Genomic DNA, 22,947 nt, shown 5'->3' with positions numbered 1-22,947 from the left:
AAAATCGTTAAATTACGAGAAAAAACTCGTTAAATTTCAAGAAAATATTCAAGACAAAATGTTGAGAATAAACTCGTTAAATTACGAGAAAAAAAACTTGTTAAATTTCAAGAAAAAAGTCGAGATAAAATGTTTTAAAAGTAAATTCATTAAATTATGAGAAAAAAGTCGTAATTTTTTTTTCTCGTAATTTAAAGACTTTATTCTCAACATTTTATCTTGACTTTTTTCTCGAAATTTAACAACATTTTTTCTCATAATTTAACGAATTTGTTCTCATAATCTAAAGACTTTTTCTCGTAATTTAATGACTTTATTCTCAACATTTTATCTCAACTTTTTTCTCGAAATTTAACGACTTTTTTCTAGAAATTTAACAACTTTAATCTCGAGATGGTTTTATTATTGCTTGGCCCTAATCCTTTTCCGTACACTGAAGACTGGAGTAATGATCCTGAAAATTCAGCTTTGCCATCACAGGAATAGATTACAGTTTAAAATATATTACAATAGAAAACTGTTATTTTAAATTGTAATAATATTTCACAATATTTCTGTTTTTACTGTATTTCTGATCATAAATTCAGCCTTAGTGAGCATGAGACTTTTTCAAGAACATTACCAAATATTTGGACTCCAAACTTTTGACCAGTGCTAGTGTATATTTCTTGACATTTCTTAACATAACTAATGAGGAAATACCAGCAGTACACTCTGATATATAAAATAATTAATAAATATACATACACACACTGTAAAAAATTATTTTCATAATTTGGTATCACAACATTTCTTTTGTCAAATATAAAGCACTTTGAGTACCCATGAAAAGTGCTATATAAATGTAAGGAATTATTATTAAATAAATCAACTTCAAAAATGAATGTGGTTCAGATAACAATATTTTAAGTTTCTGTTGATTAAACCAATCGCCTTCATTGCATTAATTCAAATTCTTAATTTCAATGAACTAAAAATTTTAAGGCAACTTACTTTTTTAAGTTAAACCAGCAATTCTTTTTTACACTGTACATAAATACATACATACATGTCAAATATTGCTTTTCTCTAAAGTACACACACACACACACACAAGAAGATGTTCTTTTATTATGTTCTTGTTGTTTTGTTTCTTTCTGTTTTTGGACATAAAGACGGTTGAAGATGAGAGATGTTATAGGGTCTAATACTTCCACCTGCAATTTCCGAAACTCAGAGACGACACAATCCATCACCGCACTACGCTGTTTATTTATTTGGCACCAAACCTTTGTGTTGTATTATATACCCTTCACTTTGATAAATACAGCAAAAGAGAAACCAATAGCAATGTCCCAGGACACACGTCATCTGGTGCGTAAAAGGGCTTCTTGAATATTCATGGATTGCTTTGAATGTGTAACAAGGATTGAATGTGACAGTATTTAACTTTGATGTCACTGAATCATCCCAAAAATAAACAAATGCTTCCGTCCTACTTTGGTGTTCTAACATTTAAATTAATCATTTGATACAATGCAATTTTTTTGCATACATAAAATGTTTTTACATTGTATTTATATTTTAAAAAATCCCTGCATGTAATTACTGTTGAGCCTTCCCTTACACCATAACCTACCCTTAACCCTAACTATACCACCAAACCTACCCTAACCTTACCCATATCCCACCTCAATAGCAGCAAAAGTGTTTTGCAATACACGAACACAATAAGTACATTGTACCTAACAATTAATTTTTTTATGTAAGTACATTGTAGTTAAAGACACCTAATATAAAGTGTGACCAATGAAACAGAGCAAATCTGAGATTAAAAATAATTAGCAATTTGTAAAATGCGTCATGCAGTGTAAGGTATCAGACATAAAGAATCTGAGGTGGAGGAGCAGTCATGATGGGTGAAGAGTAAACATTTGTTAGGGCTCTCTGTGCAAGCAGAGATAGGCTCTGTCTGAATTGACAGCACCCCCTTAATTGTGTCTATGACGAGAGAACATCACGTCAAAACCATTAACACTGGGATGGGGTGACATGAGCAGTATTGATCACTTCAGGATAGATGGCCTCGGAAGATATAAAACTGAAGATGCCGGCTGGGGCAAGGGCACTGAAGACTGAAGTCACCCGTGATCCTCTCAACATGTTGTCACTGGCATTGCTCTACATTCTGGCTGTGGTTTGCTCTGCGCGGAGAACTCATGCACTGCCTCTATATTCAGACACGGCACTGCCACAGCAGGAAGGTAAGATCAACTCTGTGCTTTTGATAAGCTGGCAAGCTCACGATGTTTGTTAGGGCTGAACATCAAGCTAAATGTATGATGAAACCTTGACTGTACATTTATTAGACAGGTTGATCGCTGAGTGCTCAACGTCTCTTCTGCTTTCCATGTATGTGTTAAAAAGAAAGTGGTGAAATGCAGTATAGGGATAAATTTGACAAAGACCTATCAGCTTGATCTTATTACGATAATCCTAATCATTCCACTTCAACTTTTAAACATGGAAACAGAAGAGATATCTGTTTTTGGACAATAGTTGAAATTCAAACTAGATTTTTTATTTTTTTTTTTTTTGCAGTTTTTTGTTTATAATTAAATTTCTTTTTTTAAATGATTAACAAGATCAAAATATGACATTTGGTTTTGCAGAACTGATTCAGAAACTGGTGGCCGAGGTTGAGGAACGACAAAGTAATGATTTAACAGAGCAAAGGGACATCAAAACTGTGCTCCCTGTCCTGCTCCAGAGAGGTGAGATAGGGACTCCTGGGTACTTGACACATTTACTGTATCATTAGAATAGGTGCACATTTTTCTTGCAGCCAAGTCATATTTTTCTTTCTTTCTTTCTAGGTACAAAAGAAACTTTGCAGCAAGAGAAAATGAATAACATGGTAAGACTGTACTCTTTGTAATGAATTTACAGTTCTTTCTTTCTGCCTTCCTTCCTTTCTTATTTTGATAATACATAATTATGTCTGTGTCTTTAGGTGGATGACTTAAAAGCAGTTGTCTTAAAACTAGCAGCAGCTGATAACCTGCGTTCTCAAGGCTATGTACGATCTGAGCAAAACTTGCCCAAAAACAATAAGAGAGGTGAGCTATCAAAGAAATTATATGACAAGTAGGCTATATGAAACTGTGTAAATCTCCAGTTGGCCAGTAATATATTTATGAATTTTAACAATGGAATGTTGTAAGAACATGAAAGCAAACAAATGTGAACAAAGCTTTGGGACAGTTGAAAGGATAGTGCAGCATCGTCACAAGAGATGAAGCCAGAGTCCCTTTAAAACAAGTCATTTCACTCGGCGGCCATCTTTGAAACGCCTTTCGGGCATCCTGGGCATCATGCCCTATCTCTTTGAATGGGGAAACATCAAATTCTCCAAAACTGTTCGTCAACCTTACGATTAAATTTCATATTTGAAATCACCAATGAAATCTAACAACAACCGGCTCATAAATTTAGTTCCTAAATGCTCGAATCATGACAAAAAACTGTATTTTTCAGGCTTGATCAAGCTAATGCGCATGCGCAGACCTAAACGCGCGTCTCCGGAGGCGCGCGTCTGACTGTTTCTATAGAAACCGCTGATTCTAACGGCCGCTGAAGTGACGCGATGATTTTTCCAATCGGCGATTGGCTCTTATTTAGAAGGCGGGACTTATTCCGCCATATTGCGCGTTACACTTTCTCCCATTCAAAACAATACGAGTGACACGTCTTGTGTTATTCTATAGTCTTTGATGAAGCATTGGCAATTTAAATGTACAAGCGCAAGAAGATGCAAAAGGAAACTCAATTCTTTACTCACACGCTGTGTGTAAAATTTTGTGCGTACACATCTGAAATACACACCCAGAAAGCTGCGTCCCAGACAGCACCTAAATAGGCCTACTGAATCTCTTTCACGTCTTCTGGTGCTTAAAATGAAAATTAAAAAATTAATTTAAAAAATCCTGTCTTGTCGAGTATCCTAGTAAACATAGTGGGTTTTGTCTTAAGTGAGCATAAATAGTAGAGAAAGAATGTGTATTGGATACGTGCATTAGGTCTTAAAGTGACAGCAGCCTAATATTTCTGCTATCCAGTGTTATTTTACATTTGATTATTCAATGTCTCTACCTGAAAACTACTGCTACTTGTCTTTAATAATGTTGATATAAAGTTATATTATTTAGGCTAGTAGTTTTAGCTGTGGTATCCAAATTGGAATAGAGAATTGTGAATTTTCACTGGTATCTAAAATTTGTTTTTATGTATATACATTTTTTGAATGACAAAAATCATGAGATTTTAGAAAATTTTAAAACAATTACGCAATACAGATGTTATTCATATAAAGAATATGTCAAGGATGACATAATGTCTTTATATCCTTATTATATTACTAATCAAAGTTTTTTACCTTCCCTTTACAGCCTGTTTTTGGAAATATTGTGTTACAAACTAGGAATTAATCGGCTGAGATGGACAGAGGACCAGCCTAACATCACTTCATGTACAAACACATAAAATGTATGCCTTTGATTTTCCCCATGAAATATCCATTCAGCTGCCTTTTGACATTGTGAATATTGTTTTATATTTATATTAATCTAACAGGAATATGAATGTATTTTTATCATAAATGAAAACGGACCTAGAACTGCAAATGTAAAATAAATATAGTCTGGGTAAAACAGATCAGTTGTAATATTTGTGTATTTTTTGTTTTTCAATCCAGTCATCACCATCTTCCATCAAAGCTCTGGATATGCTTCACATTCACATAAAAAGAGAAAGGCAAACTGGTGATATGTATGATATTAATTTTATTTTATGTAACATATGAAAGAAAGCAGTTTAATTGTTTTTAAACAATCATGATGTCTAACAATGGTGTTTGTGCAGTTCATTCGTCACAATAACCCTTAATACTAAACAACCATTACTGACGTATGACTCATTGACTTATGTACTGCACATGATATGTGTTTTTAACTCATTCTTACAGATGATTAAAAGATATACATTACATATAACCGAATATACCCTAATGAATGTATACATATTAAAATACATATATACATTATGCACAAAAACAATACATGCCGTTAGAAGCACAAGAAGCTTTATTCTGGAAGTTTTAGATGTTATAGGATATTTTGCGAATGATCTTGAGTACAATAGGTAATTGTGCTCAAGATTGTTTGCAAAAGATCCTATAACATCTAAAACTACCAGAATAAAGCCTCTTTGACAGTAGCAGTCACTCAAAAGTATTCTAGTAATCTAAGGGCTCTGAGATCACAGGCACAAAGAAAGTGCATAAGCAAACTGTGTGCGCCTTTTGTGTTTGCTGCAGTTTAAAACTGTGAACTTCAACTAGAAACTGCAATGTTAAACTATTTACACTATTTAAACATTTATTTCCTCATTAATCTGAAGTTCAGTTCCTCTTGACCACACTCAGATAGGTTTTCTCAATTTCGATGTCAGCTGGACAGGTCTGGCTGAACTCTTCTCTCTCATATGCATTCTGCAGGTAACGCCACACCCCAGTGAACTGAGCAGGAATGTCAAAACTACAGTACTTCCTGGCAGCAACCTACAAAACCAAGAAGAGAATGAACACATCATAATTATGTTTAAAATTAAATAGCTTTATAGGCCTATGTATGTGTGTGTCTGTTGACCTTGATGACGTGTAGCTTTGGTAGCAAGTTGCAGTCTGCCAGTGTCAAGCGGTTGCCATCAAGGAACTTTCTGTTGGATATGCTGATGTTTTGATCTAGCTCATCCTGAAGTGGAGTGTTCAGATAGTCATCCAGACGCTTGAACTCCCTCAATAAGGCTTTTTCATGGACTGAGGAATCAAATAATAGAACATATTTAAGAGCTCATATGGTGATATAATACATTACAATACTGATGCCACAGTTTCTATATGAGTATTCAGATATAAATCAGAAAATTGTCATATTCTGTGATTATTATGTAAGTGTTAGAAATGCATTGTTAAGTAAATGGTTACTGATCATGACTGTGAAAATCGTAATAAAATTGCTTGTATCACTCCGCTTGTAGATAATGCATAGTTCCAATCTGTGGTGTGTATTTTTTATGGACTCTTTCTGCAGGTTACATCGTTACACCAGTAGGTGGCGACAAATGACGGTCTTTATGATTGACCGTTCATTCAACCGATTTGTTCCAAAAAAGATGATTCATTTAGAAACGACACAAGCGACTTATTATGAATGAGTCATTGCAACGGTTCTGCTTTTTGGCAGTATTTTCGCAATATTGTGTCTAAAATGTAAGTTCCTCAATATTAATTTCTTGATGAATCAAACTGTTGCATAAAAGCAGTATCACACACTCATGCTGCTTCCATGATAATATATTAAATTTAATATATAGGTCTTGTAACTCACAAGCATTGCTTGGGCTGTTCTTGATAAATGCAGAAAACTTGGCAAAAATGTCAGCACCAACATCAAAAGACTCCTTGTAGCGGGGGCTGAGATGAGGATAGCTGATGGGATAAAACAGAGGGAAATATTTAATGCATCACACACCTAAAATATAGACATACAACATTCACATAATAATGCTGACGCTCAAAAAACACGTATGCTTAACCATGGTACATAATGCATGTTAAACATTCCGTATGTCTTTCCTTTTTAAAAATGTCACCAATATTTTGTCATATACACTGCTGTTTGGGGTCAGTCTTAACAAGCTTACCAAGGCTGCATTTATTTGATAAAAAATAAAGGATAGTCTTTGATATTGATGATTCACACAGCAATATCAGTGTGTCAGATATTACTTAAAGGGATAGATCACCCAAATATGAAAATTATTGCATAGTAAATCCTAGGTGTATATGATCTTCTTTCAGACCAACACCAACACAATATATAATCTCGCCCCTCATGCACTACCGTTATAAAGCTTGGAAGAGCCAGGATATTTATATATATATGAGCAATATTTTATGTACTCAAATTTAATTATGTCTTATGTTTAACCACTAAAAGTGCCAGCGGTAAATCCCCGAAGCACTGGCCGAGATGAAGCAGTTCTCGGTGCGTACACAAGCACAGAACGGCCGCTGATGCCCTGGATCTCGCATCTCCGAAAACGTCAAAACAAATTGTAAAATAGGCGCTATTATTAAATATGAATCACATATTTCAGGTCTAAACAACTACATTCTCGTCTAAAAAACTATCAAAACTACAGTTCGTGGTACAAGAAGTAGTATTTGTAAAAATTACGGTGGATTTGCTCGTCCGCCATGACGGTCACTTCAAGCGGAGTGATACAAACGGTGAAAAGGTAGGAGTGCTGTTATCACTGAAATAGCGCACGGCTATCAGCCAATCAGATTCGAGAACCAGACAGCACTGTTGTATATATATATATATATATATATATATATATATATATATATATATATATATATTCCGATTTTGAAGCCCAAAAAAATGTATCCATCCATCCATCATAAAAATAATCCATACGGCTCCAGGGGGTTAATAAAGGCCTTCTGAAGTGAAGTGAAGTGAAGCGATGGGTTTTTGTAAGAAAAATATCCATATTTAAAACTTTATTAACTATAATAACTAGCTTCTTTTGGATGAACTATCTCTTTAAATGAGTGCAGCCATGTGACTTATGACAGAATAAATAACATTAGAATGCCTCATTGTGAAAGTTTTTTGTCAATGTGAAGCCAATATGTTTGATATAGCATGAGCTCATAGACATGCACAATACCGAGGAGGGGCGAGTGTGGTCTCCAGGAACTCTTCGATCTTAATGAAGTCGGTCTTCAGCGTGCCATTGTACAGGAGGAAAGGAGGGTTGGTACCTGGAGCTAAATCCTTTAGCTCTTCTGGCTTCCTATAAACAACACAGGGTGGAGCAGAGCAGAGGGAGTGTAAACCACAGGGTGCGGACATGGTCAACATGAAGTCATTTATTCTGTACTGAGTCTTTGAATGAGACCTAAAGTGATTAATGCTGCTTTAAAACAGTATTAAACTCATTTAGCACTCAAAGCACACGGATATGGGAGTGTCCAGCTGCTAAATAGATTTAGAAGAATTAGATGGGAACAGGGCAATGGGAAAGTTCACACTCCCTTCATCCTGTTTGTAGTACACCTGCTGTACTTTGAACGCCCCCGGTGTTATCAAATACAGTCTTTGTTGGTCCAGAATTCCTCAGATTTCACTCTGTCTACTGAATTCCATTCCATTTGATAGCCTTATCTAAAAAATGCTGGGTTAAAAACAACCCAAGTTGGGTTAAATATGGACAAACCCAGTGATTGGGTTGTTTTAACCCAGTGGTTGGGTTAAATGTTTGACTCAACCTGCTGGGTAGTTTTATTTAACTCAACTATTGTTTAAAAATGACTATATGGCTGGCTTAAAATGAGCCCAAAATATGTTGGAAATTAAAAATCAGACACATAATTACTAGAGGCAACAATTATATCAAAAGGTGAACATTCATTAAAAAGCAATTTAATACATGTTTATTATTTAATTATTATTAATTAAACATATTAATAAATGTTAATTTCCAACCTATTTTGGGTTCATTTTAAGTGATCAATAAAGTAATTTTTAAACATTAGTTGAGTTAAATAAATCTACCTAGCAGGTTGGGTTAAAGATTCAACCCAACAGCTGGGTCAAAACAACCTAATCGCTGGGTTTGTCCATTTTAAACCCAACTTGGGTTGTTTTTAACCCAGCATTTTTTAGAGTGTAGGGCCAGATTTACCTCATATTGTGACATTGGCAAATACGCCCGGCTCAAATATGGAAATGTCGCTGTTTTTGTTTTTTTTTATAATTAAACAATGTGTTGTTAAAGTTGATATTGTGATTTTATATATGATTATATAGCCTATTGCATGTATTATTATATTATTAACATTTTTTTTCCGTTTTTGACCAGAGAATGTCCTGTTTTTTTGTAGTTTTCAATACAAGGCTGTGCAATGTTAGAGCCTTAATGTAAACAGGTCGCATGCTGTGTTCATCCAATCAATGACACCGATACCGCAAATATGCAAATAAGAATGTTAACCCAGCGTTTAGCAATGTACAGTGTGAAATGTCATCTTACGAATATCCAGGATTAATTGTTAACCCTCAATAAATTATGAGCTGTGTGCAATGTGACGCAAGATAACCCAGGATTTGGGGTTTAGAATAACCCAGGGTTAACTAATTAAAATGTGACAAGCCCTGTTTTCTACTGAATTCCATTCTATTTGATAGCCTTTTCATCATGAGGGCTGTACATTTCAGTTTCAGTGAAATGAAAGCTTAAAGTGATGCTTACTTCCTCATGTCAACGGTGGTTACTGTGAACTTGACTCCTTTCAGCCAAAGGACCATGAAGAGTCTCTGGCAGAAAGGACAGTTCCCCACATTCTCTCCGTCATGACCCGCCTTGAGACAAAAAAGAGAAATTCATGGTCAGTGTCAAAGTTTCACAGACCAGACACTAGGTTATTATAGATTATAGATAGATTTCCTTAAAGGGTTAGTTCACCCAAAAATGAAAATCCTGTCATTAATTACTCACGCTCATGTCGTTCCAAACCCACAAGACTTTAGTTTATCTTTTGAAAACAAAAATCTTTTTGATGAAATCTGAGAGCTTTCTGTCCCTCCATAGACAGCTACGGATGTACATGTACCACTTTGATACTTTAAAAAGTTCATAAAGAGCCTGCTTCCCTGCTTCACAGGTTAAAAACAAACCTCTTCCAGAAGCTCCAACATGCTGCGTAACACATGAGAATGAACCTTGTTGGTTCTCGTACTCATCGAGCAAACATGTTTGAGCTTCTGTTTACCGCAACTGATGAGTGAGCTGATAAATGTTTATATGTGAATATTAAAAGCTTAAATTCAATCTGTTCATCATATAAAGCAAGGGACAGAAAGCTCTCAGATTTCATCAGATTTCTTTGGAACGACATGAGGGTGAGTTATTAATAAAATAATTTTCACTTTTGGGTGAACTAACCCTTTAACCCCCATGTTCTGTTAAAACTGCTCTATATGTTCTTTGTTTGGTGTCCCAGAGACACTGTATTTAAAAAATATTAATAATACATTTGAAATCAACCTTTATTTTCTCTTTTCAAATGTTTTTCTGACTTAAAGGGATAGTTCACCCAAAAATGTAATCTGTTATTATTTGCTCAAATCTTCTGTGGAACATGAAAGAAGATATTTAAAGACTGTATCAGTATTTTTTGACTATAAACTGATAGTCAATGGGGCTCATTGTTGTTTGGACCCCAGCGTTCTCCAATATATCTTATTTTGTGTTCTGCAGAAGAAAAAAAGTCTGGAACAATATGAGGATGAGTAAATGATGACTGAATTTTAATTTTTGGGTGAACTCGTCTTTTAATCAAAACCCGGTAGTGGCAGAAATTACTTTAAGGTTTAAACCATCTGTTAGAGAAAAATAAAGAGTGAAGTTTCAGGAACCTGATATTTGAATCACTGTATACATGCATATCTGGTTATTGCTAGAAAGCTGCTTAGGACACAAATGGCACTTGTGTTTATATGCACTGTTATTACTCTGTCATATAGTGTGCACTGCCATTCAAAAGTTTGGGGTTGCTAAGATGTTTTTGTAAAAAGTCTCTTATGCTCACCAAGATTGCATCTATTTGATAAAAAAATATATAGTAAAAGAAGAAACCGTTCTAATATGATGAAATATCTTCACTGCAACTTCAAATTTGACAGAAATGCAGGTTTATTAAACCGTTTTCTCTTAATTCTGCTTTTCTTCCAGTAGAAAAGCAGAAATGGTACTGATAATTTTCTGCCAGGATCCGTTAAGTAACAGACATTTCCTTTAACCCTAAATCACAACATGTCATTTGAAATACTGAAAATTACTGAAAATTTCTTCTAATTAACAAAATTGTCAACTTATTAACAACAGTATACTGGTCTCTATTTTTGGACCATGACAGTATAGAATAAAGAGACAATGTTTGTGTTTACATGATGTTTCAGAATGTTTCTGCAAAAACCTGAATAAACATAAGATATTTAAACATGTTTGGGGTCTCTCAATTATTATTATTATTATTATTAATATTGATGGATAGCTTTTATTTTTTAATAAATGTGTCCCTCCCTTCAAAAAGAATAGGACATAAATAGTCCATGTTTTGTATGGTTGTGGGAGGGACGATTCAAGAGCTTGATCCAAGGAGAGGAAAAGCAGGAATTGTCTAGAAGAGGGAGATAACAAATCTAAACAATGCCTCTACCGCCCATAACGCAAATCTTTTTAAATAAGAGCACAAACAGTTGCACTATAAATATCTTCTGTAATAAATGGTGACCATCCACAAAGCTTTGATGATCTTTGGATCTAAAGGTCACCGCAACATCCATATCCTCCTCATTTACTTCATGAAATGTAGCTCAGCTGACAGTTATGGGATCTATAACATAAGCGTGTTTATGGGTGTGACGACAGGGATCCAGGAGCTGTGAGTCTTTCAGTGTGTGTGCATGTGTGGTGATAAGATGATTCCAGTGTGTGTCTGTTCTGATAAAGAGAAGCGTAAAGGGGAACAGTTGCATATCAACCATACTATCCAGTCTACAGTACACTGTATTAAACTGTATTCAACCTCTGATTCATGGTGCCCAAATGGAGACCTTCCCTGATGAAAAGCAATGACAGAGCACTGGAAGATCTTGGTGTCTATGTAGAGTAGTATTCAACAAAACAACTTTTTTTTTGCTTTTATTATTTTTTCAGTCTATAAGAATGTGAAGTAGAATATAGTCTCCTTTCCTGTCTATCAGAAAAAGAAAAAATTGGCATAATATGTTGAAAATAAGAGGCAAATGGTACATAAACTATAATATTAACTACAACCATTAGATCAAAAGTTAAAATAATTGAGTTTAACATCACTATTCCAACAGTAATGTTTACATAATGTTGGACTTGATCAATATTCAGATTAGTGGTTTAGTAGTTTATTTTAACTTACTGTTGTTCTTATAATTATTATTATCATAAATAAATAATATTTTTATATTTAATATTATTTCATCCCACAATCCTGAAAATGTACCTACTTCATTGGAATTTAAAAACCTGACCAACTCAAACTTGTAAACTTGTAAACTGACCTTTATGAAGAGCTCGATTCGTGGTTCTTTATCCGAGTCTTGTCTGAGTGCCATTTTTTTCCAGCAGGAAAAAGAAAAGTCCAAACCTCCGTGTAAAATATTCCACAAATGAACCAGAAAGTAGAAGATCCCCAAAAGATTTGTAAACAGCTGTAATGTGTGCAAGTGCTCAGAGATGAAAGTTAGTCAGACTCTCGCTGTCTGCTTTCTCCCTCCGGCAACACACTTTAAAAGTCAGGAGGGAGGGAGGCAAGAGAGGATGGGCGTGACCCTAACTATATAACTGTGCTGCCAGGCTGTGAAAGAGAGCTCAAAAATAGCTCTTCATTTTATCCAGCACGCACTTAAACTCAGGAGAAACGTCACAGTGTTATCTCAGACGTAAAGCAGGGGCCACATTCCATTCATGCAGACTATTAACACTATACCTCTTACAAACATTCCCCTCTCCCATATGTTCAATCACAATGTGCCCCTTTCAGCCGCGTAATAGAGAGCCTGTTCACTATACATGAACTAATCCACTAACTTTAAAGAAAATATTTGATTGCTTGCACATGTCAGACAACAGAGTAAAGGTACTTTCTCTTCTCTGTTTCGATCTTCTTTCTAGTGGCCATTTGGATTTCTGACTCATTATGTGCTTTCATATCTCTTCTCTGGAATTTTTCTAACTTCCAGTAACCCCTGTTAAAACCTTCCAAAAACAACAATCACTTTTGATAGCAGTTGAGGCAGAGCAGAAAGCAAATCCCTAGTGGTTTTTGTGTTTTTCAACCCTAAAAGTGAGCTAAATCCCTTTTGGGACATTTGGGGACGTCCTCAATTGGAATAATGATTCATAAATCTTTTTTTTTTTAATCTAACTTGCAGTTTTCTGGTACGAGTAGGGGTAGGGTGTGCGTTAGGGTTAGTCTATAGTATTTATAGTGTATCGAAGTCTATTGCTAAGATACACAGTAGTGTGTGTGAGTGGACAAATGAGGGTGTGGGTATGTGATCATTCTCAAGGGATAGGTTCTCCTTAAACAAATAGGTAGTTCCCCTCATTCCATATGCAGACATGTCGAGTAAGAGGAAACAATTCCGTCATCTCATGGCTTCCTCTTATAGTAACCTGGAAAGACTCTTAGAACAACTTACTCCATAAAATTAATCTCTTACACCAACTTAGACTAAAAAGTCATGTTGTACAACGCCAGTGTTATAAAACAGAAACTGTAGTAGAGGAATGTCATTCTTGAAAAAAAAAGGTTACATAATTGTTTTCAACCCCTTTAGAGTTTCATTTCCCCATCCAGCACACAGATGTTGTATTGAGGGTGTTTATTGCATCATTCAGGGGAATTCACGCTATTACCGGAAAAAGCAGACACATCACTTCTATATGAAAAAAAAGCAAGGAGTCGCTTTGTTCTTTCCTCACAAAGACTTTTTACAATGTTTGGAGACAGTTTTAAAGGGATAGTTCACCCAAAAATAAAAATTCCTTCATCATTTACTCACCCTCATGTTTGTCTGAAACCCGTATAACTTACTTTCTCAGCAGAATGTCCAAGCTGTGAAAGTGAATGACCACGTCTGTCAAGCTACATTTTAGTAATATATATTATAAACAATAGTGTACAAATAAGGACTATTTTAATGGTGGAGCTTGTCAGTGGTGATTGTTTGGAGGAGAGCAGCTCAGATATTTAATTTACTTCAGTAAATATCTGCTTTGGTGTTCCATAAAAGAAAGAAAAGGCTGCTGATTATACTGTGTACATACAAAGCAAGAGCCTGACATGGAAACTAACAAATCCTGGAAATTATGCGAGTTCCACTTCGGCTAGCACAGGAAATGAGCCATCCGCCATGCCATTTTACCCAGTGTACTCCCTTCTCCTGGAGCCAACAGGATACTATGAGTAACAGATCTGAGCTCTGCTTCTCTTTCCAGTTAACACACTACACCGCAGAACAGAATATACCACCAAACAAGAAATCACCATGGAGATGATGAGCTGTAACGATGCAACAGTGTAAGCCTCTAATCTGACTACACTGCTGCAATCACTAAGCAAACATGCCAAAGGTCAGCACATTATTGTACAGCATTTGTCTCCATACATCAACACTGCTCCAATTTAATTTTCCAAACATTGCTTTCAGGCACTAGACCAATCTCATATGTGGGGGTGGAATGTTCTTTAACTTGGGGAGGGTGATACTATATGGACAAAGTGCTGAGAATGCTAAATGCACTATAGTGCATCCTGCATGTTTTCTGGCCTCTGCTCAATAGTCAGCACATGCACTTTTTACCAGCTAGGCATTTAGTTGCTATAAGAGTTTCTTCTCTCACTGTAAAAAATGTGATTTTAACAGTAAAGTCTATACAGAAATAAACTGACATTCCCAGAAGTGACACCTTCACTTCTGATGTATTTTTGTCAAAATAACTGTTTCTTAATACTTTGTTTTTTTTCCTAATCAGTTATACACATTAGGGTTTTATGTTACATCTAATGTTGTTAAATAAATGTTTAATGCCTTTTTAATGTGTTACCATGTTTAGTGTTCGTGTGAATGACACCTTCTATATATTAGTTTTACCTTCTCAGCTTGTCGAAAAGCTGCCTGTGATGAGCTTTGATTCATCATGTGACTTTCTCACCACCACCTGTTTTTGGTGGTTGCCAGTGTATTGCAAAGGTACAAAACAGTACTTCAATTTGGTAAATTAACATTATATCAGTTAATGAAATACAATATAGGATTTACTGTAAATTTAAGTTAAATCTGTAAAACCTAAAATCTTGCCACTGTATTTTTTACGGTACATTTCTGGCAACCGCAGCTGACAGTTTTATTACCGTAAATTAAATGGAATTTTTTTACAGTGTAAAGTATTTTTGGAATAGAGAGAAATGTAATGCACTCACTAACCACTGACCTCTCTTTCCCTAAGGCTGAGAGAGGAAGCACTTATCCTGAGATGATAGGCTATCTACAGGACATCCAACAGCTGGGAACACACAGCTTGGAAAATCCTTGCTTTATCTGCCTAAACAGGACCTCAATTATTGATCATGAGGGTCCACTTCTGTGATTATACATCAACACAAGCAAAAAAGAAAAAAAGACATCAAGCTCAGAAAATATTTTTTTTCTTCTTGTTTTGAGTTTTTTTTTCCCAGTAAAAATATCTAAACTTTCTTAAAACATGATCAACTCAAGAAAACAAAAATTGTACAGCCATTACTTCATTCTTCAGTGTCACATGATCTCTCAGAAATCAATGTTGTTTTCAGGATTCTTGTTCAAAAGAACAGCATTTATTCAAAATACAAAACTTTTGTAAGATAGATATGAACAATATATATGAAAACTATCAGTTTAATTTAACTTATTTTAATCAACAAGACTAAACAAGACTAAAATTCTGATTAAGAAAGTGATTTTTGCTGTATATTTGCCTGGAAACTACATTTATTATCATCAGGATGGCTACTTATTAAACAGACGTGTGAACCTTGTCACCTCAAAAAGCCCTTTTGATAAATAAATGGAAAACAAACATGAAAACTATTTAAATAGTGCAATGACACAAATGTGTGTCAGTGTCAGTGCTGTTGAAAGAGCGTTTGTTCCCAGCTCAGCACAATGCCCCCATTGACCCTTTTCTCCTGGTCAGAAGTCAGAGGGCAGTAAACAGCCAAACAACTTCTCCTAGTTAAAAATCACAGTGCTTCGTAATGTGCGTTGTGCACTATGTCTCTATGGAGCTCTTGTTGGTCCTGGTGTTTCCTCTCCTTCGCCCTAGCTGTCAACACAAGGCAAACCTCATCTGCTCCAGATTTCTCTGGTAAGTGTTTTTCTCTGATTTTGTGGCTGTGAGAGAGGAAATTCGGCATGCTGTCTTGAAGCATATGTCCAAAAGGAAAGAGAACATTCTGTATTTTGTCTTTTACACAGTCCGTGTCAACAATCTGTAGAGCATCAGCTTAAGAGAGACGGGTGTTAAGGTCACAGAACGATCCCATCCTCCTCCATTGTTTGAGCACAATCCATATAGGAAGGCAAGGCAGTTATCTAACCCATTCTGAATCAAAGACAAACATTTTGTGTTGAAGCTAGGTTGAAAAAGTTAATATGTTATACTGTGGGCAACGTACACTAGAAAATACACTAGAATCCACAAATATATGGCCAACAGCAGTGTTTAGTTCTGTAAAAAGTCAGAAAACGGTATTCACGCATTTAATTTTTTTTAAACTACATGCCTTTAAGTGACACAAGTTGGCTTCTTGATTCAATTGTTTCTAATTGTTTTGGTATCTCCCCCCTACAAAACATAATGGCTTCAAGAGTGATAATAAGCCAAGAATAGCTCATTGTGTTTATTTGTGAGTGTGTCTGTGCCTGGCACTGCAGAACAGAGGGCTCTACAGATGCAGAATGGCCTAAGCCAAGAGAGATGGAGAGAGGTACAGGCTAGACATACTCATGGATATGGTCCAATGAAGGAACATAGCACAAGTTAAAAACATAACTGAGCTGTGAAAAGTGGAGGATAAGAAAGAGAAAAACGCATCTAGAGAGGGAAATGTACTAACTGTTCTCCACTTCATAAGATTTAAATCTCAAATCTGCAGTACAGTGAACAGGAAGGCCTCTTTGAAATCCAGTCCCTGACCTCTGCCTCTCTCCCTCCTTTTAAAGCAATTTTTTTGATAAAGAGAGTTGAGTAATTGAAAGATAAAAAAAAAAAATCCTAAGACAATTTTCAAAGGAATCCTTGTGCAGTAAATCAATAGCAGCTTAACTTGACATTTAAACAATTGACTTTTTATTAACTTTTGATAAAGCTTATTTATGATTGTCTAGATCTTTTTTAGGATCACCAAAAGAGTTTTATTTTTATTTTATAACAAACATGTTCTTAAAACACAGAAATGCATTAACAATTCAAAGATTTTATTTACCATTTCACCTCCTAAATCATTAACATTTATTATTAATAAACTTTTAACAATAACTGCATAGGCTCACCCAATGGACAAGTGATTAACATTTACAGTCAACCCAAAATTTATTCAGACATTTCATTCATTATTAGTTTATTCACTAGTTTAAAAAAAAAAATGGTAATAAAATATGACAAGATCTCAGAGTCAGAAAAAAGTAATCTTAATTGTGTCAGATAACACTTAAGAAAAACAAGGTCAGGTCAAAGTGTCTGAATAATTTTTGGTCCCAAATTTTCCCAAGTTTCACTGTATGAAGAATTTAGGGGTATAATATGTCACAGTTTACTTTATTTTGCTATCCTCACTTACATAAATGAACTATAGTGTCCTGCACCCACTAGTAAAAATATATAAAAAATTATATCTAGTGTCTGAATAATGTTTGGTTTGACTGTATATTATATTATATTATTTTATTTTCCTAGGTTTTGACCCACCAGTTGGAAATCTCTGTTATGATTTACTTGTCATAATTTGTAAAATAAAACAGCACTTTTGGTAGAAACCTGAGAAGAGCTTTCTACATCATAATGTCAACCACACCTTGCAATTGAAAGATTAGATAAGTGAGGGAGTTGGTTTGTCCATTGTCATTTTGCTAGATTTACACTACAATAGGCTTGTATAATAAGTGTACAGTTGTGGTCTACAATGGTATTGTGTAGTAGGTTTTCTAAATGCATTTACAAATGCATGTCTTGTTTGTATACTTGGCAGCAGTGATGCTCTACTGATGGTTTTAGCCCACTTTGAAAGCTCTCATATATCATTCTATTTTCCCCCTTAGATTACCTCCACAGGATCCTGAAGAACCACACAGCCCATGCCTGTGATGGAGAGACACTGTCCATCATGTGCCCTTCGAGAACATCCGTGTCTGTCCTTTCAGCGTTTTATGGACGCCGTATCCCGAGTCCATACCTATGCCCTCACTCAAACCCAAACATAACAGAGGAAAACACAGACTGTATATCCACCACAGCCATTCAGGTATCATTAATCAGCATATACTCATTCTTTAATTCTAGAAACAAAAAATCTCCAATGATAAATGATTAATGAATTTCAGTCAGAATGTGTTTTTATGGTCAGAAAGTGATGTCTGAGTGCCAGGATCGACAGGAGTGTCAAATTTCTGTGGTGAGTCCTGTGTTTGGTCAAGATCCCTGCCCTGAAACCAGCAAATACATCATTGTCTCGTACAAGTGCAAGCCTGGTGAGACACCTACTGTATATTGTGCTTCATTCTAATGATACTGTAAGCGTGCAGCACAAATAAATAAGTTTTTCTTCTCCACAGAGCATCACCGCTCGAGAACGGTGTGTGAGAATGAGCGGCTAAAGCTGGCCTGTAAGAATGACACAGTTCTGGCCATTTATTCAGCCACGTTTGGCCATCAGGAGCACGACAGTCTTGAGTGCCCTCAAGAGGCTAAAACAAAAACTGACATAGGTCTGAGAACAAAATAACACTCTTCTCCCATCTAGTGGGAAGGTTTTGTTACAACAGCAGAGGCCGTAAAATATGTGTTCGATTTCATATAATGGGATTATGCTTAAAGGTTTGTTTCCTTTTAGAGTGCTTGTCTCCATCTGCCTTGAGGAGGGTGTCGAGGAAGTGTCATGGCAGGACGAACTGCTCTGTGCTAGCTGATGCTCAGGGGTTTGGAGACCCCTGTTTCCCTGGTACCAGAAAGCACTTGCGAGTTTCCTTCACCTGTGGTGAGTTTTAAAAACGACGATCAGCTTATTCACTACAGTTGAAGCAGTCGTAAAAAGACTTTGTTGTTGTGCATTTAGTGCCACGGTATCTACTGGAAGATGTTGGACGTGGAAACACAGATCCTTTCTTGCTCTCTGACTATACGCATGGTAAGAAAAATGAGTTTATGGTGTAAATTATCTTAATTGCTAAGCTAAATTTCATTTTAATAAGCTGGCTTGTATTAAAAAGATGATTTTAACATAATAACTGCGACTCATTCCATGTGTAAGTAGCCTACTGCATATGAAAATGTGACTGGAAAGATTATGGTTAAAACTGCTGGCAGAATCTGCAAAATGTTTGTAATTTTAAAGGTGATAGAGAGGATTTTTTCGTCGACTGAGAATCCAAAGACTGTTACTGAGTTTTTGAAATGAGCGCATGCGTAAGAACAACCCCCCTCCTTCACAGCTCATTTCAAAGGAACGCCTCCCAAAACTCCTGCACGAGTATTGGAACACGAGTGTTTACCACCGGCATTCGCTGTGTTGTGTTTTTTGGATTCATTATGTCGGACTCAACTCATAATCTGCAGTTGTTATTCCTGTCTCCTGACAAAAACATTGCATGCAGCGCCTGTGGAGTGTGGAAACTTACTGGAGCGTGCAGCCGTGCTCGTCTCTCACAAGGAACGTCATGGCAGTGATTGACAAGCCAGAGGGCCGATTAGATTGGCTGATGTTTTTAAGGCCCTACCTCATGCACAGATTATGTATATTAATATTATTACTTTCAGTGCACCTAATAAATAGTCTTTTATCAGTTAGTAAAGACAGTTTCAAGTAATATTGCAAAAATGTATAAAACAAAACATCCTCTTTAGCACCTTTAACAAAATATGAGTGATCATAAAAATTGCAAGTTTTTTTTTTTTTTAATTATGATTTATTCTTAATACTGTGTGTCGTTACCTGGATGATCCATGACTGTATTTTTGTTTTGTGATGGCTGTTCATGAGTCCCTTTTTCATCCTTTCTAGTGACTGTAGATCCATCTTTTTGATGACTGACTCATAAACAACTATTGCAGAAGGTGAAAACTGAAAACACTTATGCCAAAGAAGGCAACAAGATGCAAAACAATAGTGGATTTAACATCCAAATTTATCATCTAATGTAACCTTCTCTGTTTAAATACTTTAAATACTATTTAAATAATCTTCCTATAAATACTCAGTTCAAGAATAATTCATGCAAGTTTATATTATTATTTTGAATGAATTAAAAGAGCAGTTTCATGACTATCCTTAATTGTATTGTTCAACTGGTCGAGGTTTATATGTGATTTAGCAAGTAATTAATAAGTAATGCAATACTTTTTAGAAAGAGTAATTGGTACAGTAATCTAATTACACTGTTGAAGATGTAATTAGTAGCTAGTAATTAATTACTTTTTTAGAGTAACTTATCCATCACTGAAATTCAACTTGTCTTGTGGGCTATATCAAAATATGTGAAAGAGTATATTCAGGGCAAAATATTTTTTTTTACCCATATTTTGATAAAATTATTAATATTTTGCAGATTTTTTCAAGGTATATGTTAAATTTTTGACCACAACTGTACATGACTCAGCCATATAACATAACTGCCAGTCATTGGTTGTTGACGGTCCTGCTGACTGCGGGATCCAATCCCCTCTTCCCCCTTCACAGGAGGGTGGTATACTGGCCCCGGTGTGTCCAGACCACAAAACATTTTCACCAACTCTCTGGAAATCTTTTCCCAGATCCAGGGTATGTTAGATGTGTGGCCTGATCCCAAAATGATTTGACGCCATTGTTACTTACTATTATTCACTTTTCTTTTTTGTGATTTTTTTTTTTTTTTTTACATTTTTTAAATGCAAACATAAATTTTGTTATATATACTATACACATGTAACAGTGACATGAATATAATACGAAAAAAACAAATCAATGCAAAAACAATTCATCTTTCTTTGTGGTTTTGCTAACATCAGCAGTCAGCAATGGCCTTCTCATTTACTAAGTATGGTAGTATTTTACTAATTAATTTAATCTCTTCTCTTCATGGTTGAATGTATTGTTTATTAAATTTTAAATGTTTTCTTCATCTTGGCCTCTTTTCCATTTCCCCAAGGTCTTCCGGAGACGGTGGCTTTATACTTCGTCTCTGGTATATGTGCTGGTCTGTTCTTCTTGCTGTGTTTGTTCGGTCTCAAATCCACCCTGATTAGAGACCTGAAAGACTTGGCATCTGAGCTAGGAGATGAGCTAAAATCCTCCCACAGGTCACAGGGAGGACTAATAGATGATTTTGATGAGGATGAGGCCTCCTTGCGCTCTTCTTTTCGCCACCTCATGCGCCCTTATCGCATGCCAGACACGCTCAACCAAGAGATGATAATGACAGTGGTGATGGAGGAGAGAAGGGATGAGGACAAACCTGAGGTGCCCAATGGAGACATCTGGCCACATATCAACTCCAGCCCTTATGCCATGCACAAAATCAAAACTTCCTCTGCCTGATCGCGATGTTCTATGCATATCTGATTGTTGACTGTTTGTTTTAACAAAACAAACACTAATTATACTATTTAACATGAATGATATCCAAGATTAGATTGTCTGTAAATGTGTAACAAGAATGACAGCCATGACATCCTTATCAAGCCCACCTGCTTGTGTTTTATGAATAAACTGTATTTATGTATACATTTTCATATTTATATATGGTTTATTAAATGAGTGGGAATGGAAGTCAGTCATCTGATTTCTTTGGATGTCAAGCAAGCAATTTTATGTCTAAAAGATGTCTAATAGCCGCTGGAAAATTCATCTGCCAAATAAGAAAAAACAAATGCATGAGAAAAGCATTGTTGACATAAAAGAGTCATTCTCTTTTGTTTGGATGCACACTATGTCTACACACACTGATGTCTAATTGATGTTGAGAAAAAAAAACATCAAATTGATGTCAATTTGACGTCCACACACTGATGTCTAATTGATGTCGAAAAAAACCCCATCAAATTGACGTCAATTTTTTTACATCAATTTGACTTCCGCACACTGATGTCCAATTGATGTTGAAAAAAAAAACATCAAATTGATGTCAATTTTTTTACGTCAATTTGTGGTCCCCACACTGATGTCTAATTGATGTTGAAAAAAAAACCCATAAATTGACATACTTTTTTTGACGTCAATTTGGCGTCTACACACTGATGTCCAATTGATGTCGGGAAAAAAACATCAAATTGACGTAAATTTTTTTACGTCAATTTGACTTCCGCACACTGATGTCCAACGGATGTAGAAAAAAACCCAATCAAATTTATGTAAATTTTTTACGTCAATTTGACTTCCGCACACTGATGTCCAATTGATGTCGAAACCCCCCCCCCATCAAATTGACGTCCACACACTGATGTCTAATGGATGTCAAAAAAAAAACATAAATTGACGTCAATTTTTTTACGTCAATTTGTCGTCTACACACAGATGTCCGATTGATGTCGAAAAAACCCATCAAATTGATGTCAATTTTTTTGTCAATTTGACGTCCGTACACTGATGTCCAATTGATTTCGAAAAAACAATTGGACAATAAAGTAAACAAAAAACAATAAAGTAAAGTCTTTAGCCTTTTAAATCAAGGCTAAAGACTTTACTGTCTTGCTGTTTGCCACTGCCTTTTATTAATTGGAAAAAGTATTAATTTATTACACTGCACTGTAACTTTTACTCTCTTTTTATTTTCTATTTAGCTCTTTTAAAGCATTTTCAAATGTCTTCATATATATACATATATATATATATATATATATATATATATATATATATATATATATATATATATATATATATATATATGTCTTTTTATATTGACCTATGTTGCTGTTTTATGTAAAGCACTTTGAATTGCCTTGCTGTTGAAATTGGCTAAACAAAATAAACTTGCCTTGCCAAATCCAAAACTCATATTTTCA

General features: G+C 35.4%; 3 protein-coding genes across 5 annotated transcripts; 2 read left to right on the top strand and 1 right to left on the bottom strand.

Moving 5' to 3' along the window:
* Positions 1-2,140: 2,140 nt before the first annotated feature.
* On the top strand, positions 2,141-4,459 carry urp1 (urotensin-related peptide 1). The gene is made up of 5 exons (XM_067376171.1): positions 2,141-2,243; positions 2,652-2,753; positions 2,856-2,896; positions 2,993-3,098; positions 4,428-4,459. Exons 1-5 carry the CDS (start codon positions 2,141-2,143, stop codon positions 4,457-4,459), a joined length of 384 nt encoding a protein of 127 aa, XP_067232272.1.
* Positions 4,460-4,803: 344 nt separating this feature from the next.
* On the bottom strand, positions 4,804-12,428 carry clic2 (chloride intracellular channel 2). The gene is made up of 6 exons (XM_067387554.1): positions 12,213-12,428; positions 9,364-9,473; positions 7,780-7,905; positions 6,426-6,526; positions 5,685-5,854; positions 4,804-5,596 (listed from the first exon to the last, which is right to left on the bottom strand). The coding sequence occupies exons 1-6, from the start codon at positions 12,264-12,266 to the stop codon at positions 5,438-5,440; spliced, it is 720 nt and encodes a 239-aa protein (XP_067243655.1). The 5' UTR covers positions 12,267-12,428; the 3' UTR covers positions 4,804-5,437.
* A 3,406-nt stretch (positions 12,429-15,834) lies between these two features.
* Positions 15,835-22,919, top strand: si:ch73-335m24.2 (protein eva-1 homolog C). Of its 3 annotated transcripts, XM_067375896.1 has the most exons (8): positions 15,835-16,062; positions 18,015-18,217; positions 18,320-18,443; positions 18,528-18,680; positions 18,806-18,949; positions 19,028-19,099; positions 20,648-20,728; positions 21,096-22,919. In XM_067375896.1, exons 1-8 carry the CDS (start codon positions 15,969-15,971, stop codon positions 21,482-21,484), a joined length of 1,260 nt encoding a protein of 419 aa, XP_067231997.1. In that variant the 5' UTR covers positions 15,835-15,968; the 3' UTR covers positions 21,485-22,919. The 3 variants fall into 3 exon arrangements, with proteins under 3 accessions (XP_067231997.1, XP_067232079.1, XP_067232158.1); XM_067375978.1 differs by lacking the exon at positions 20,648-20,728; XM_067376057.1 differs by lacking the exon at positions 15,835-16,062 and having other exon boundaries at positions 18,020-18,217; positions 18,297-18,443.
* The last annotated feature ends 28 nt before the right edge of the window (positions 22,920-22,947 follow it).

Source organism: Chanodichthys erythropterus, chromosome 1 (assembly GCF_024489055.1).
Source record: "Chanodichthys erythropterus isolate Z2021 chromosome 1, ASM2448905v1, whole genome shotgun sequence".
In the NCBI taxonomy this organism is placed as follows: domain Eukaryota; kingdom Metazoa; phylum Chordata; class Actinopteri; order Cypriniformes; family Xenocyprididae; genus Chanodichthys; species Chanodichthys erythropterus.
Note: the sequence above shows the minus strand (reverse complement) of the source record. Positions and strands in the feature narration are given on the sequence as shown.

Coding starts and splice junctions, on each gene's coding strand:
- urp1 (XM_067376171.1), top strand. CDS start 2,141: ATGTTGTCACTGGCATTGCTCTACATTCTGGCTGTGGTTTGCTCTGCG. Junction 2,897..2,992: donor AAGAGAAAATGAATAACATG/GTAAGACTGTAC, acceptor CTGTGTCTTTAG/GTGGATGACTTAAAAGCAGT. Junction 3,099..4,427: donor GCCCAAAAACAATAAGAGAG/GTGAGCTATCAA, acceptor TTCCCTTTACAG/CCTGTTTTTGGAAATATTGT.
- clic2 (XM_067387554.1), bottom strand. CDS start 12,266: ATGGCACTCAGACAAGACTCGGATAAAGAACCACGAATCGAGCTCTTC. Junction 5,855..6,425: donor GAACAGCCCAAGCAATGCTT/GTGAGTTACAAG, acceptor TTGATTCCTCAG/TCCATGAAAAAGCCTTATTG. Junction 5,597..5,684: donor CAAAGCTACACGTCATCAAG/GTCAACAGACAC, acceptor TTGGTTTTGTAG/GTTGCTGCCAGGAAGTACTG.
- si:ch73-335m24.2 (XM_067375896.1), top strand. CDS start 15,969: ATGTCTCTATGGAGCTCTTGTTGGTCCTGGTGTTTCCTCTCCTTCGCC. Junction 18,218..18,319: donor TATCCACCACAGCCATTCAG/GTATCATTAATC, acceptor TTTTATGGTCAG/AAAGTGATGTCTGAGTGCCA. Junction 18,444..18,527: donor CTCGTACAAGTGCAAGCCTG/GTGAGACACCTA, acceptor TCTTCTCCACAG/AGCATCACCGCTCGAGAACG.